General features: G+C 32.9%; 4 protein-coding genes across 5 annotated transcripts in view; 2 read left to right on the forward strand and 2 right to left on the reverse strand.

Moving 5' to 3' along the window:
- Positions 1-182: 182 nt before the first annotated feature.
- On the forward strand, positions 183-6,021 carry LOC108909890 (ADP,ATP carrier protein 1). Its single transcript, XM_018714349.1, has 4 exons — positions 183-405; positions 830-1,091; positions 1,309-1,543; positions 5,583-6,021. The coding sequence occupies exons 1-4, from the start codon at positions 249-251 to the stop codon at positions 5,823-5,825; spliced, it is 897 nt and encodes a 298-aa protein (XP_018569865.1). The 5' UTR covers positions 183-248; the 3' UTR covers positions 5,826-6,021.
- A 530-nt stretch (positions 6,022-6,551) lies between these two features.
- On the forward strand, positions 6,552-7,655 carry LOC108909899 (protein lin-7 homolog C). The gene is made up of 3 exons (XM_018714370.2): positions 6,552-6,689; positions 6,742-7,142; positions 7,196-7,655. Exons 1-3 carry the CDS (start codon positions 6,653-6,655, stop codon positions 7,349-7,351), a joined length of 594 nt encoding a protein of 197 aa, XP_018569886.1. The 5' UTR covers positions 6,552-6,652; the 3' UTR covers positions 7,352-7,655.
- Positions 7,523-10,006, reverse strand: LOC108909898 (V-type proton ATPase 21 kDa proteolipid subunit-like). Its single transcript, XM_018714369.2, has 2 exons — positions 9,365-10,006; positions 7,523-9,253 (listed from the first exon to the last, which is right to left on the reverse strand). The coding sequence occupies exons 1-2, from the start codon at positions 9,771-9,773 to the stop codon at positions 9,027-9,029; spliced, it is 636 nt and encodes a 211-aa protein (XP_018569885.1). The 5' UTR covers positions 9,774-10,006; the 3' UTR covers positions 7,523-9,026.
- Positions 10,007-12,155: 2,149 nt separating this feature from the next.
- The window catches only part of LOC108909906 (angiopoietin-2-like), a 111,680-nt gene continuing 109,560 nt past the window's right edge, over positions 12,156-14,275 (reverse strand). For both annotated transcript variants that reach the window (XM_018714378.1, XM_018714377.1), the window contains 3 exons: positions 13,651-13,794; positions 12,720-12,844; positions 12,156-12,492 (listed from right to left, as the gene is read on the reverse strand). In XM_018714378.1, coding sequence (XP_018569894.1) covers positions 12,401-12,492; positions 12,720-12,844; positions 13,651-13,794 — 361 coding nt within the window. In that variant the 3' untranslated portion in view covers positions 12,156-12,400. The remainder of the gene's footprint in view (positions 12,493-12,719; positions 12,845-13,650; positions 13,795-14,275) is intronic.

Genomic DNA, 14,275 nt, shown 5'->3' on the forward strand with positions numbered 1-14,275 from the left:
CGCTACGCAACATCCCTTTGATCGATTTCATTCTTATTCTACCTTGCAATAAGGAGACTATTCCCTTGTCTCTACTCTAGTAATGTGAAAGCAAACGCCTTGTTTTTCTAGTAAGTTGGTAATTGGTTAAAAATTACAGTGACGTCAGTATCCTCGTTTAGGAACGGATATCAGCAACGTTCTGTCAAATTTCTTCCTCTTTGTTCCTCTCCCTTGCGGTGTGAACGTGTACAAATTCCAGGATAAAGATGCCTACCGACGCAGCCGGTTTTATTAAGGATTTTCTCGCTGGAGGTATCTCTGCCGCAGTAGCGAAGACTGCAGTAGCCCCAATTGAAAGAGTAAAATTACTGTTGCAAGTGCAGGCCGCTAGCAAACAGATATCCGCCGAAAATGCGTACAAAGGTAAGTTGTCTGATGCTGACATAACCATTCCTCATGGCAGTTTCCATTTTTAATTGTTGTAAAGTTTTGTTACGTAGTTAATTTCTATAACGAAATTTGATTTTGCGTTATACGCAAATGTTATACGTATTGTATTCTTTTTGGTCTATGTATCAGGAATATTGATAAGATTTTTTAAATATCCCTAACAGCATAGATAGATTCCCACGTGGATTCGTTAATATTAAAATTAAAGTTGTCTACTCTAATTTAACTTAATATGATATTAATTATACCTAATTTCTCATATGATGCCATTTTGAACTGAGCCTAATTCTTGATGACTCTTGTTTTACCACTACCCATTTTCTGATGTTTTCCTCAATTTATTTTAATTTGTTTTGGTGTTTGTTTACCTTTTTTATATCAATACGTTCTGTTATAGGTATGGTCGATTGCTTCATTCGTATTCCAAAGGAACAGGGTGTTCTGAGTTATTGGCGTGGTAACTTGGCCAACGTAATTAGATACTTCCCTACACAAGCTTTAAATTTCGCCTTTAAGGATGTTTACAAACAAGTTTTCTTGGGAGGCGTTGATAAAAAGACACAATTTTGGAGATATTTTGCGGGAAATTTAGCGTCGGGAGGCGCAGCTGGAGCCACATCACTCTGCTTTGTATATCCTCTTGATTATGCAAGAACACGGTAAGTCATTGGCATAGATTTCAATTTAATGTTTCTGATTAGATAGATTTGATCAGAATAGACTTTTTATTGTGCTTTGTTATACATGATGTTTCTGAAAAACTGAGCCTGTTTTGATGACCACAGTTTACCACTACCCATTTACTGATATTTCCTAAAAGTTTGTTTATTTATTTTTTCATGTATTCGGTTATAATAACGCAAAATTATTTTGTAGTTTGGGGGCCGATGTAGGGAAGAGCGCTGCCGAAAGGCAGTATAAGGGACTTGTAGACTGTATCGCAAAAACAGTCAAATCTGACGGACCCATTGGATTGTACAGAGGATTTGTAGTATCCGTGCAGGGTATTATTATCTACCGTGCAGCTTACTTCGGCTGCTTCGATACAGCAAAGGGAATGTTACCTGACCCTAAGAACACGCCATTCATAATTTCGTTCCTCATTGCTCAGGTAAGTCGTTTGAGCTTATATTAGAGGGTATTGTTAATCATGACATAATATGAATATAAATAGTAGTAGTTCCAGTAAAACACGTTTTGTTGAGATCGAAGTAAATATACGATAAGATTATTTCTCTTTGATAAATCACAATCAGTTATTATCGAGCAGACAAAGTAATTAGAAATGTGAATAGTTTCTTGTTGAAGGGTACATAACTTCAGATAAATTCTTTATCTTTAGACTTTATTAATGGTTGACCTTTTTCAATAGAGTTATATAACCTGTTCATTTCATAATTGTATATGAAGTGGCATTAAAAACTTAGAACAATGGTGTGATTGTTAAAAGTCCATATTCACGGTCTTACATATATTTTTATTGATTTTACTTCTAGGACTGAATTAATTTTGAAGGATTTTTTTTGTAAATTCAAGGTTTTATTGTGAAAAACTGTGTACATTATTTTCAAAGTATTGTCCATCGCTAACGAGTACTTTTTCCCATTAGCAGCGTACGGATTCGACGTTGAAAGAACAACTTGTTTTTAGATGCTATGCACCAATCGACCCAATTTTTCATATCTTCCTAAGAGTGGGGTAAAACATCCCATTTCAGCGTTTCTAAGTATTTTTTGACGTGGTCGAGTGTTATACTGAAAAATTACATAATTTGCTCGAATTGCAACCGTTTTTCCCTCAATGTACAGCATAAACGCACCTATTATGTTCGTTAATGTTCACCAGTGGTGATTTCATTTATTTGAAGCAGCTCAGAGTACCAACACCAAGCTGGTCCCGCCAAATACATAGCATGAGCTTCGACCCATGAATATTCATCCTTACCGTCGATGTTGATGCATGATCAGGCAAACCCCAGAATTTCCTACGCTTGACGTATCCATTTTTCATCGTCAGTGACGATACGATGCAAAATACCTTTTTGCTATTCAACATCGTTTATCCTCAATTCGTGTGGCACCCAATTTCCTTGCTTTTGAATCGTACCGATTGCATTTAAATGTTTGGAAACTGTTATACGATCAAAATTCAACGATTGCGTTTGACATGAATCTTGGTCGAGTAGTGCTTCCAATTCCTCATATTCGCACTTTTTCGGTTGATTAGTGTGGTCTTGGTCGACTATCGAAATCACTACCTCCAAAACATCGAAACCAATACTCGCACGTTTTTATCGATGGAGTATGTTCATCGTAAGTTTGCAACAGCAGTCGATGACTTTCAGCAGACCTTTTGTTTCAATTAAACAGGGAAAGTAAAACTTCTTGTAAATGGCGTTTTGTTGGCTCGCGATTCGACATCTTCGGAGCTGAAAAAAAATATATTGTTTACACGTCAGGAAAATGACACATGAATATAACGAGCGTTCAAATAAAAATGTGGTCGAAGTTGGCTCTGACACATTGGACGTAGGGAGTAGCTTATAGCGACCGACTTAACCTCATTTCTCAACGAGCTGTATAGCAGCTGTCAGTTTCAATAACGTTAATGACTATATAACTTTATTTTAAAGAATAATCGTGATAACAATAACAAACAATTAAAGGAGCTGCGGAAAGTGTCCCCCTCCTTGTTATAACAATAAATTAAAGCAGCTGCTGAAAGTGTCCCCCTCCTTGTTCCAAGCACTTTTCACACCTGTTCCTCAAAGAATTAAAGACATTTTCTAAGATGCTCGGGGTATTGTTAATTTCACGAATCTTGTCTATAAGTCGAGCCTGCAGATGGTTTAAATCAGGAATAGGCAGTTCAAAAATAGTGTTTTTAAGGTAAGGCCACAAAAAGAAATCACACGGCGTAATATCACATGACCTCGGTGGAAATTCATGTTCAGCATTGAGACTTATTAGTCGATTTTGGAAAACTTCCCTCAACATATTCATCGTCTCGCCTGCCGTATGTGCCCTTGCGCCATCTTGTTGAAAGTAAAAGTTTGTAATTTCGTTTTCTTCCAGCTGGTTAACAAAAGGAGCGATAATTTCTTCTCTATACCTTTGCGCAGTAAGAGTACCATTAAAAAAAATAGGTCCATAAATCCTCCTTCGATTGAGAGCACACCAAACTCCAATTTTTTGAGCGTGTAGAGGGCCCTCGACAAAAAAGTTATCTGGTTTTTCAGAAGACCACATTCTCATATTCTGTGAGTTTACGTAACCACTTAAATGAAACCAGGCTTCATCAGAAAAAAAGGTGATATTATGAAGTTCACCGTAGTTGTTTAAAAACCATTCACAAAATACAGCCCGTCGCGGAAAATCAACTTCATGAAGTTCTTGCTGACAAGTTAAACGATAGGAGAACAAACGCAAATCTTTTTTTAACACTGTGTGGCAGGTACCGACTGATACTCCCACCATTTGTGATAAAACACGTACAGAAGTTCTTGGCGCATTTTCCATTATTTGTTGGACATTTTCTTTTAATTCTTCAGTCCGCTTTTTAGGTCGGCCGCTTCCTTCTTTTCTTGTTACACTGCCCGTTTCACGAAAAACATTAACACAACGCTGAACTGCACTTTGAAAAATTTTGTACTCAACAACGCCGGGAAATTGATTTTGAAATTCTATGAAACATTCCTCAATAGAATACTTCCATATTCCATCAATCTTGCGTCCATTTCTAAAGTAGGACTCTACGATAAACACTTTTTGTTCTTGAGAAAACACCATTTTAAACGCTTTTTAAAACAAAAATATTCAAATTGATAGCGGCGATATAGCGCTTTGACAGATGACGTTTAAGTTCATTTGCTATACGCTATGCCCTACATCCAAATTTTCAGAACCAACTTGACCACGTTTTTATTTGAACGCTCGTTAGCTACAGAAGTGTCCTATGCGATATAGCATAAGTTGCGCCATCTATTGTAAATCCCTCAAAATTAATTCAGTCCTAGTAAATACAGGCCGATTCAAAATTCAGTACAAAGAATTTAGGGGCGTATTTTTGAGGTCAAAAATAAGACTTTTTTTCCCCTATAAATGTGGGTCCACAAATGCTTAGTTTTCGACATACAGGATGTTAGTTTTTTATTTATTTATTTTTTTTGATTTGTTAGCAATAATTTCCATTCAGATTTGAATGCTGGCATAAATCTTGGGGTACGAGAGTTTTTAGGATGCTAAATTTAAATACGTAATTATTGCTCTTGACACTGCTTGTAGAGGGCGCCACCTATAAGGGGACACTTGTACATTGACATTCATATTAGTGTGTTTATTCCTCTATCAATTTTAACCAAAAAAGGTACAAACCCTTTCTGAGATATTGACTGATGAAAAGTTAAATATAATATTTTCAAATTTTAATTAACTATTTACGGTGAAAAATTTTAAAATTTATTTACCATCTAATGAGTAAGGTGATGATCTTGAATTTTTGCTCTTTATATTTTTTTGATACCTAACCGTTTTCGAGAAAATCACTGCTGACTAAACGGTAGTATCGTCACTAGTCAACAGTGATTTTCTTGAAAACGGTTAGTTGTATGAGAAAAATGTAGAGTTAATATTCAAGGTCATTGCATTACCGATTAGATGGCGAAAATAAATTTTTAAATTTTCACCGTAAATAGTTAAAATTTGAAAATGTGGTGTGCATTTAACTCTTCATCAGTTCAAAACAGTTGGTCTGAGCGATTTCGACCAAGTATATCTTTTTTGCTTAAAATTGATAACGGAATAAACGCACTAATACGAAACGTCAATGTACAGGGTAGCAAAAAAGTTAGGCCCAATTTAATTATAGCGCCCCCTTATAGGTGGTGCCCTTTACAAGCAGCTTCATTAGCAATAATTTAAATTTAGCATCCTAAAAAACCCCGCACCCCAAGTTTTATGCCAACATTCAAATCGGTTTGGAAATTATTCCTAAAAAATCGAACAGAATAAAAAATTTTAGCACTCTGTATATCGAAAACTAAGCATTTGTGTACCCATGTTTATAGGAAAAAAAAATCTTATTTTGACCTCAAAAATATGCCCCTAAGTTCATTGTACTGAATTTTGAATTTAATTTAAATTTTTTTTTAGACCGTCACAACCTTTTCCGGAATTGTATCTTATCCATTCGATACTGTCAGGAGGCGTATGATGATGCAGTCAGGACGCGCAAAGGGTGACATTATGTACAAGAACACCTTGGACTGTTGGGTTAAAATTTCCAAATCTGAGGGACCTTCGGCCTTCTTCAAAGGCGCCTTCTCTAACGTCCTTCGTGGTACTGGTGCTGCACTTGTATTAGTATTCTACGACGAAGTAAAAGCTCTCCTATAAAATTAGCTCAAATTCAACATCTAGTTAAGAAATATCTTCTTAATTTATTTTTATACAGTTTCGTCATTCCATTGTTAAATGTGTACAGTTTGGAAGAAAAGCATTTGTAACTCACTAATTTACATTCCTTCTGATCGGTATTTTCATGTATTATTATCAAGGCTGTTAATAAACGAGGACATGTATTTTTTAACAATCTGTATTTTTTTTAATATACAACTGGTTTGTGATATAAATTTTGTACAATAACAATAAAAGTGTTCTGATTTCGATCAAATCTCTAATTTGCACCTGTTCCACCCAAATAATAATATTTATCGCAGAAATCAAGTTATCTGTGAAGTATATAGATAACTGCCTATATACATAGATTTTGTTTTTAACTAAAAAAAAATTGAGTTACAAATATAATAAGTGTCACTGGAGAAGAAAAATAAAGCTCTTTGGTAGCGGGAGGAGTCCATTGTGGGCAGAGGTGTTGATATGGGTTGCTACATTTAAAGATTAAAAATGTATTTACAATGGTGGAACAGTAGGTAATAAATTGTTTATGAAACGATCTTGTGCCCAAATTCCTAACCTAAAAGAAATTGAGTCAAATGAATAAAGGAAATCTATTCTTACAATTACACTGATTGTGCGAGTCTTGACTCCTGATCTACACTCCATAGTTAATGGAGTAAATGACAGGAACGCAGCTCCTGACTCCGCCCTCTTGTTGTCATTTGTCAATTTTTTGACATTTGATTAATTTGACGTATTAATTAATAAATATTTTGAGTGTGGATTTGTGAATTGAATAAACATACATTAATAAAACCTTAAGAATGGCACAAATAGGCGAACCATTAACTTTATCCCGAGGTACGTATTATAAAAGAGAAAGTTTATTTTATTAATGTCCTCCAATTTTAAGATATTAAAAGATCTATAGAGTTATTAGAAAAGTTGCAAAAAAGTGGCGAGGTTCCAGCAACTAAATTAGCTGCTCTGCAAAAGGTACTGCAGAGCGATTTTCTAAATGCCGTTCGCGAGGTTTACGAACATGTGTACGAAACTGTCGATATCCAAGGATCCCAAGATGTTAGAGCTTCGGCAACTGCAAAAGCCACAGTCGCAGCTTTTGCAGCTAGTGAGGGCCATGCTCATCCTAGAGTGGTAGAACTACCCAAAACGGACGAAGGACTTGGCTTTAACGTTATGGGTGGTAAAGAACAAAATTCCCCCATATACATCTCCCGGATTATTCCAGGAGGTGTGGCTGACCGACATGGAGGTTTGAAAAGGGGTGATCAGCTTTTAAGTGTTAATGGAGTAGTGAGTTGTACTAAATCGAGTTTTGATCTATGAATAAATATGTTTTATTCCAGTCTGTAGACGGGGAAAATCATGAAAAAGCTGTGGAATTGCTAAAACAAGCGCATGGTTCTGTGAAATTAGTGGTTCGATATACCCCGAAGGTGCTTGAAGAAATGGAATTGCGGTTTGACAAACAAAGAGCTAGGAGGAGGCAACAGTACAATTAATTATGACAAAATTGAACAGTATCTTATATTAGGTATATAGTTACTTCTAGTGCAGTGGTTATCGCAATCTGTTTCAATTTAAACTCCTGCATTATAACAATAGGCTATGTTATACAACTTTCTTAATGTGGAGGTAAATAAGATATTTGCAGTACTTTAAGATTTATTTTCGCTAGATTGGTCCAATAAAACTAAATGGAAGTAGAAACCGACTACAAAATTTGCTTTATAATACACTTTATATTATGTATTGGGAGTGCACATAAAGAAAAAAACAGTATAGGTTAATCAGTAAATAAATAATTTATGCATGAACATTTAAAAAATATTTCATTCTCGTTATTCCCACATCTTAATATTTGTAATACTTCGTAGGAAAATAGGTACAAATAAAAAATATGTATAATTGGTTTCTCGAATTAAGATATCATAGATCTTAATAAATACGTATGATTAGAAATTTATAAAATTAATTTATTTAAATAGTATCGCCTTTACTTTCGAATTCCGTTTCAATTTCTATCATGAAAAATTATCAAAAATGTACCTGGAATTTGTCATTTACAAATTTCACCCTGCTCTAAATCATGTATTGATAACGATTATAACTGAAATGAAAAACACTTTTCATATAGGTACTAAAGTATATTAAACAAAAAAAAAATAAATATATGCAATACAAAAATCGAGATACTGAACAGATCACAGATATGTACAAAAAAAAACAATTTTTATAATTAACTACATTATCAAGAAAATTGAAAGGCCGTAATATAGCAGCACTAAAGATGATTCTTTGAGCACTCAAAATAAACAGGACAAATTAAATCGTCAATGTTTTTCGCAAAAGAGAAAGGTTTTAATCAAATACATTTAGAAACTCTTGTCAACTTTTAAAATTTGTTACAGCTACATGATAAAAAGAACTAGAACTCTCAAATTAATTTTAAATTTTTACACAATTCTAATTAGTATACGGATATTAATTTTCTTCATAAATTACCCATTAATAATTTTATAATGCACTTGAATATTATATATTATTCTGGTGCATGTGATATATAAGCGTGGAATCAGAAATGTACATAAAGCGTACATCTAATACAAACTATAACAACAATACATTTACCAACAAGTATTTTTTGTAAGTCAAATATTTAGCTTTCAGCATTAAACTATTCTTTGGTGGTTGATGGCTCTATGAGAAATTTTGTTCTTTTCAGTTTAAAGGTATACGACATTTTTGTTTCTATACCAGTTTAATATGGTAAATACTTAATAGATTTTTTTAAATACAGAATATCTTTTTAATTAGTAAACTTTTCAAATATTGCATTACATGCAATTATTTATTTTCCAACATTGCCATCGCAGAGGAAGTAACATACACATTAAATACTACATAATACTTAATAACATAAAATATTCCCAAGTTATATATAGCAGATCTATTAATATTCTCACATGATCATATTTTTCTTGTGCGGCAGCACTCAAATAAACCAATTCAGTAGTTCAAAGCTTGGGAATATTATCAAAGACAGTTATAACAGTTACGTTATCTTTTAGATAACTTCTACAATTTTTTTACAAAAAAATAAATATTTAATTAGACGAACACAGAAAAAATAATGACTAGAACAAGAGTAAATATTTGGTGTTTCACTTATCTTCCCTAATGTATTTTATTACCCATCTGAACCTTCGAAACTAGAAATATACCTACGATCAATCCGAACAGACCTATAGCACTTCCAAAAATTTCAATTATCAAGATCTTCATGAAGAGAGCTGAATTCGCCGCATCTGCTAATGCTGCACTAGATCCGACTATTCCAATAGCCATTCCACAAAATAAGTTTACCAAACCAACTGCTAGGCCTGCCCCAAACATGAGATACCCTAGAAAAGTAAACATAATACTCTCAGAGCCTGGAACAAACCCCGCTCTGTTTAAAATACATGTTCGCAACAAATTGTGTGTGCACTCAATTTTTAACATTGTTCACAAACCTGCCAGCCAATTCCTCGATTTTAAGAAGTCATCTTTAGACACCAGTTCCCATGTAAAGTCATCCAAGTATCCCGACAGGACGATGGCTATGATTAAACCGTAGATGGCAACAGCTTCACAGAAAATAACGGAGATGAGATTCTTAGTTTTAATACGTGGTGCTTTAACACCGCCCCCCACAATGCTGACACCAGTGGTGTAGATCCCTACAGCAGCCCCTACTATTGACAAAGCTACAGAGAAGCCAATTCCGAGGCAACACCACATATGAGGTGAAGTGTTTTCAAGGAACCAACCAAAACTTATTTTTTCTCCTCTTCCTGTCAAGACATGGTACAACACTAGACTTGTTATAGCTGTACTAGCAGTGACAATAAATGTGAATCCTAATGTAGCTCTGATGCTCATCTTGTATATTTTACTCACAATAACAATTTTTACATTATGAATTACTTTGAATTCAATTTAACTGAAGCCATGAACATTGAATCGTTCTTTACCATTCCATAATTTGAGCACAATTTTAGTAATTCTTAACAATTATTGATTAAATTTATTTTGTGACAAACGTAATTTTGAAATCCGACACAGAGACTACAGAAAATAGCCCAATTCATACAATTCATTCTCTTTGTTTAAAAATCAATTCATCTTTGACATGACAAATATCAGATCAGATCGAGATGAGATAGATCGGATTAGGATCATTTCATGGATACTTTTAAAAAATAGGTTTGATATTCTGTGCTTGAAAGGCCCTACTCATATTTTATTCAAATGAGAATTATATATGCATACAAATATTGTAATTATTTGCAATAATTATTCCAATGTTTGAGTTAAATAATTCAATAAACCTGTGTTACAGGAATACATATCATATTCTTTTCTTATAACGTTATCTTTGGGATAAAACTTCTGTCGTTACTGGTCCATGGATCTGTTTTCTCACCACACACTTAGAAAAAGGAGAACAAGAATTCTGCGTCTGTGTTCCATACATTTAAATTTCAAATAGTCCGTCTTTTTTTTCGGAGTTAAAAAGTGGATTTAAGTTTAATTGTAAACTTGTGAAAAGCAATAAAACGGCATGAACTGGTAGAAGACAATGAAAAGTGGAGAAACATTGTATTGTATTTTTTTAAGGTAAGATATTTATCAGTTTTAACAATAATTCAGAAATATGTTTATAAAAAGGTAATTTGAAGTGTATCCTAAACGAGAAGAAATAATTAGAAAGTTAAAAGTAAAAATCAATCTATTTACGAAGTGCACAGAATTTCACATAAACTTTTCGCTCGTTAGTATTCTGACAGATCAGAATATGTAAGTAAAAGCCAAAATTAATATGTAGAATCTATAATTCTGTTTAAAAATATAGAAACTTTGTTTTTCTTGCGCAAGCAAATAGACAGGCAGAATTTGAACAAAGTAGAGCTAGTAATAGATAATAAATAACTACAGAGTTATTAACACTAATTTATTATATTAAAATATATTCGTTTTATACACTCTGGAAAATATATTATTTACAAATAACCATATAATATATTGATAACGCTAAAAGGTACATAATCTAAGGCCCCGTCCAACGTCAATTCGATATATGTTCTAGTAAAAAGCAAAGCAAACAGAAATTTAAACTCATTTTTTCTCACATTACACACAACATTTAAATTTTTTCTTCCTCACTTTTACCACATTTGTCAGATTAACGTTGGACACAGGCTAATACAGGGAGACTTCCTGTTTTACAAAACATTGCAAATCATGTCCCGTTAGCCTCGGTAATTATTAACATTACACATATAATACAAACTTATCGGAACTAAAGTGCAAATAAAGGCTACCTTGCTTTAAAATATCCAGTTTTTTTTTAATAATTTCAAAAATTTTGTATGATTAACTTAAGATACGAAAGATAGCATTATTTTCACTCAAAATTAAAACCGTTTTCGAAAAAATTTCTCTGGAAGCTTCAAGTAAGGCAGCCTGTACACAGGGTGAGTTTCATTTTAAACTCACTTTCCTTGTTCTGCAAATCTAGAATTAGACATTTGTGATAGAAATATTTTTGTTTTTCGTTTAAATTAAAACGTTTGGTAGACAGGACGTTGTCTCATAAATCTATTGACTTAAGCAAGTGCTTTCATAAATTTATTTGCTAAAGATTGATGGGATATGTTTAAGTAACTCTACCTAATAGTTCCCATAAAATATGCAATAATAACAATTCAACATGGAATATTATTAATACATACTGGTAAATTATTATTTTCTGCCTTCTAGAAAATAAAAACAAAAGAAAGTGAGTATATTTTTTGGCTCATCCTATAATTACATACTTATATAAAAACATAAATGTTTTCGATAAGTTCCAGTCTTTATTCCTTTTCTCATTTTTTATTAAATAATTTAGGAAGTCCAATTTATAATCAGCGGAAAATTTCTGTATCGATTACACTAGCACAGTGGTTAGTATTTGAATTCGTGTCTTAATTACAGATGGCAGTGCAGAAATACAAATATAGATTAGTAAATATTGCATTTATTGTATAAACTAAACTAAAGATTGAAAGGGGGGAGCAAGAATGTTTCGGGATAATCACAAAAACTTTAGAACACAAACGATGAATGTAATAAATTATTGATAAATTACATTTTTCACCATTTTAGTAAATGGACATAACGTTTCTTCATTTTCTAGCCTTTGATATTTTTTGATCTCACAAAGTTCAGGACAACTTAGTACTTGCAATTAGTATCATATCATATGATACAGCATTGTTGTGGTAAATATTTTTTGTCATTGTATGAACTAAATACAAAACGAGTTGATCTAAAAATATACTAATAAGGCATTATAAACTTAACGTTAGTAAAGGTCTTTATTTCTGAAATAGCGCATTGTTGTTCATAACTATATTTATTCGAAATTAAATATTATTTATTCATGTATCTGGGAAAAGTACGATGAAATGAGATGATTTTTTACCGGTGATTATAAATTGGCTACTGATTCTATTCTACTTAATTTAAGTACCACTAACAAAACCTTTTGGTTTTATCATCATCACTGATTTCTTCAATGTGTAGTCCCAACCTCTCCAACGGAACCAGACGATTCCTAAAAAAGCATTGTTAACATTTGCCTAAAAGTGCCTAAATTTTAAATAGTAGTATATATAGTACTAGTAATAGTTTGTTGTTTTATTTTATATTTTTAAAATTTGTCATCTTGACTTTTGGGAATTTTAGCTGCTCTACAGTTTGTGTCTCTTGTAGATGCAAATCAAGTTCGAAATAAAATTGATAAATCAAACAATGCAAAAATTATGTTTATTCTATTATTACCTTGCCTAGCTGTTAGGTCTTGGGGATCATTCAAATATAAACCATTCAGCCCCCTTCCACATGACTTCCACCACCATCCACCTTTTAACATGGATGCACAATTAAGACTCGATCTGTCATTGTCTCTGTGAAAGAAAAAATAAACAGAATGAAATAACAAATAAATAATCGGTTTTAATAATATAATAATATATAATTTAAATATAAAATAAAAAAAATCAAAAAACGTACTTCCAAATTGGAAAACACCGCAATTTTTTCCTATTTTCAATTTTTACACTGTGTTTTGATTTATCGCTAAGCTATGTACATGCCTAAAGTCAATGAGAACGGGACATAAAATCTCTCAACCTAAATAAGGATCTATGATGAGCGCATCAATTAATCAATCTAGTCACTTTGAATGATTTGAAATTCTTCTCATCACCTCCTTGACATGTGGAAACTCACTACCGAACAATGCAGGCCCGGATCCAGAGGGGGTGGCGATGTGGCGATCGCCACCCCCAAAGCACAACATTTTTTAAAGATCTTCAATTTCTCCAAACGACAACAGGCAGTTAGTCGATATTAATGCAAGTCCCCCTTCCTAACCTACACCTTACGTCATCAAAAAAATAACAACAATAATAATAATAATAATAATAATAATAATAATAATAATAATAATGAAGTGCTTTGCGCCACCCCCAAAACCAGTCTCTGGATCCGGGCCTGGAACAATGTTTTATCGGGCTTTCAAATCTAGACTTGACCATTGCCTAAATTTGTCCCATACCTAATTTTAATTTAATTTTTGTTTTACATGTATCATTTATTTCGTTTTTGAATATTAGGATCACATTGCGTCTATAATCATGTTTAGATCTATCGTAACTGAGTGCTTTTACTGTAGCCACCAGTATAACGATAACAATAACAATAATTTTACCTGTTGTATGTTGAAAATGGACTGTTGTTGCTTCCGTACCAAGGGTCGTTTAAGGAGTCACCAGCATTTCCTTCGTATCCATCAATTTCAAGCTTGTAGTATTCTGCTTCCGAGTAAATCTTGAAATGAGAATACTGGGCGTACCTGAAAATATACGTACACATTTTAATGTTTCCGAGACCAATTACAAGAAAACCAATTGTAATATAAAACGTATTCCTATAACTATACAGGGTGAATCTTGATGTACTGTATTATTCGGTCATTAACCTAGTTTTTACTGCGTTTTTAATGCGTAGTAAACGACAAGGAATAAACAGATCCTTTTACCTTGATGAATGAGTAAGATATTTTTTTACATTTTAAATATTAACAAGTATTATTTACTTGTTAATAAAAACAAATGTATTAGGATGATAATTGTGTTCGAATGTTAGGTTGTCTTTATTACGCGTGGTTAAAATTAATGACATTATGACTGAATCACCCTGTATATTTTTCTTCATTTTTAAAACCCTCCGTTACATGGAATGTGAATTATTGAAGAATGCGAATCTTGAAATAATGTAAAGAATAAATATTTCGAAATGAATCGTATATAAAACTGTAATAACACGAAAGAGGT

This window comes from Anoplophora glabripennis, unplaced genomic scaffold, assembly GCF_000390285.2.
Source record: "Anoplophora glabripennis isolate ALB-LARVAE unplaced genomic scaffold, Agla_2.0 scaffold28, whole genome shotgun sequence".
NCBI classification, from domain to species: domain Eukaryota; kingdom Metazoa; phylum Arthropoda; class Insecta; order Coleoptera; family Cerambycidae; genus Anoplophora; species Anoplophora glabripennis.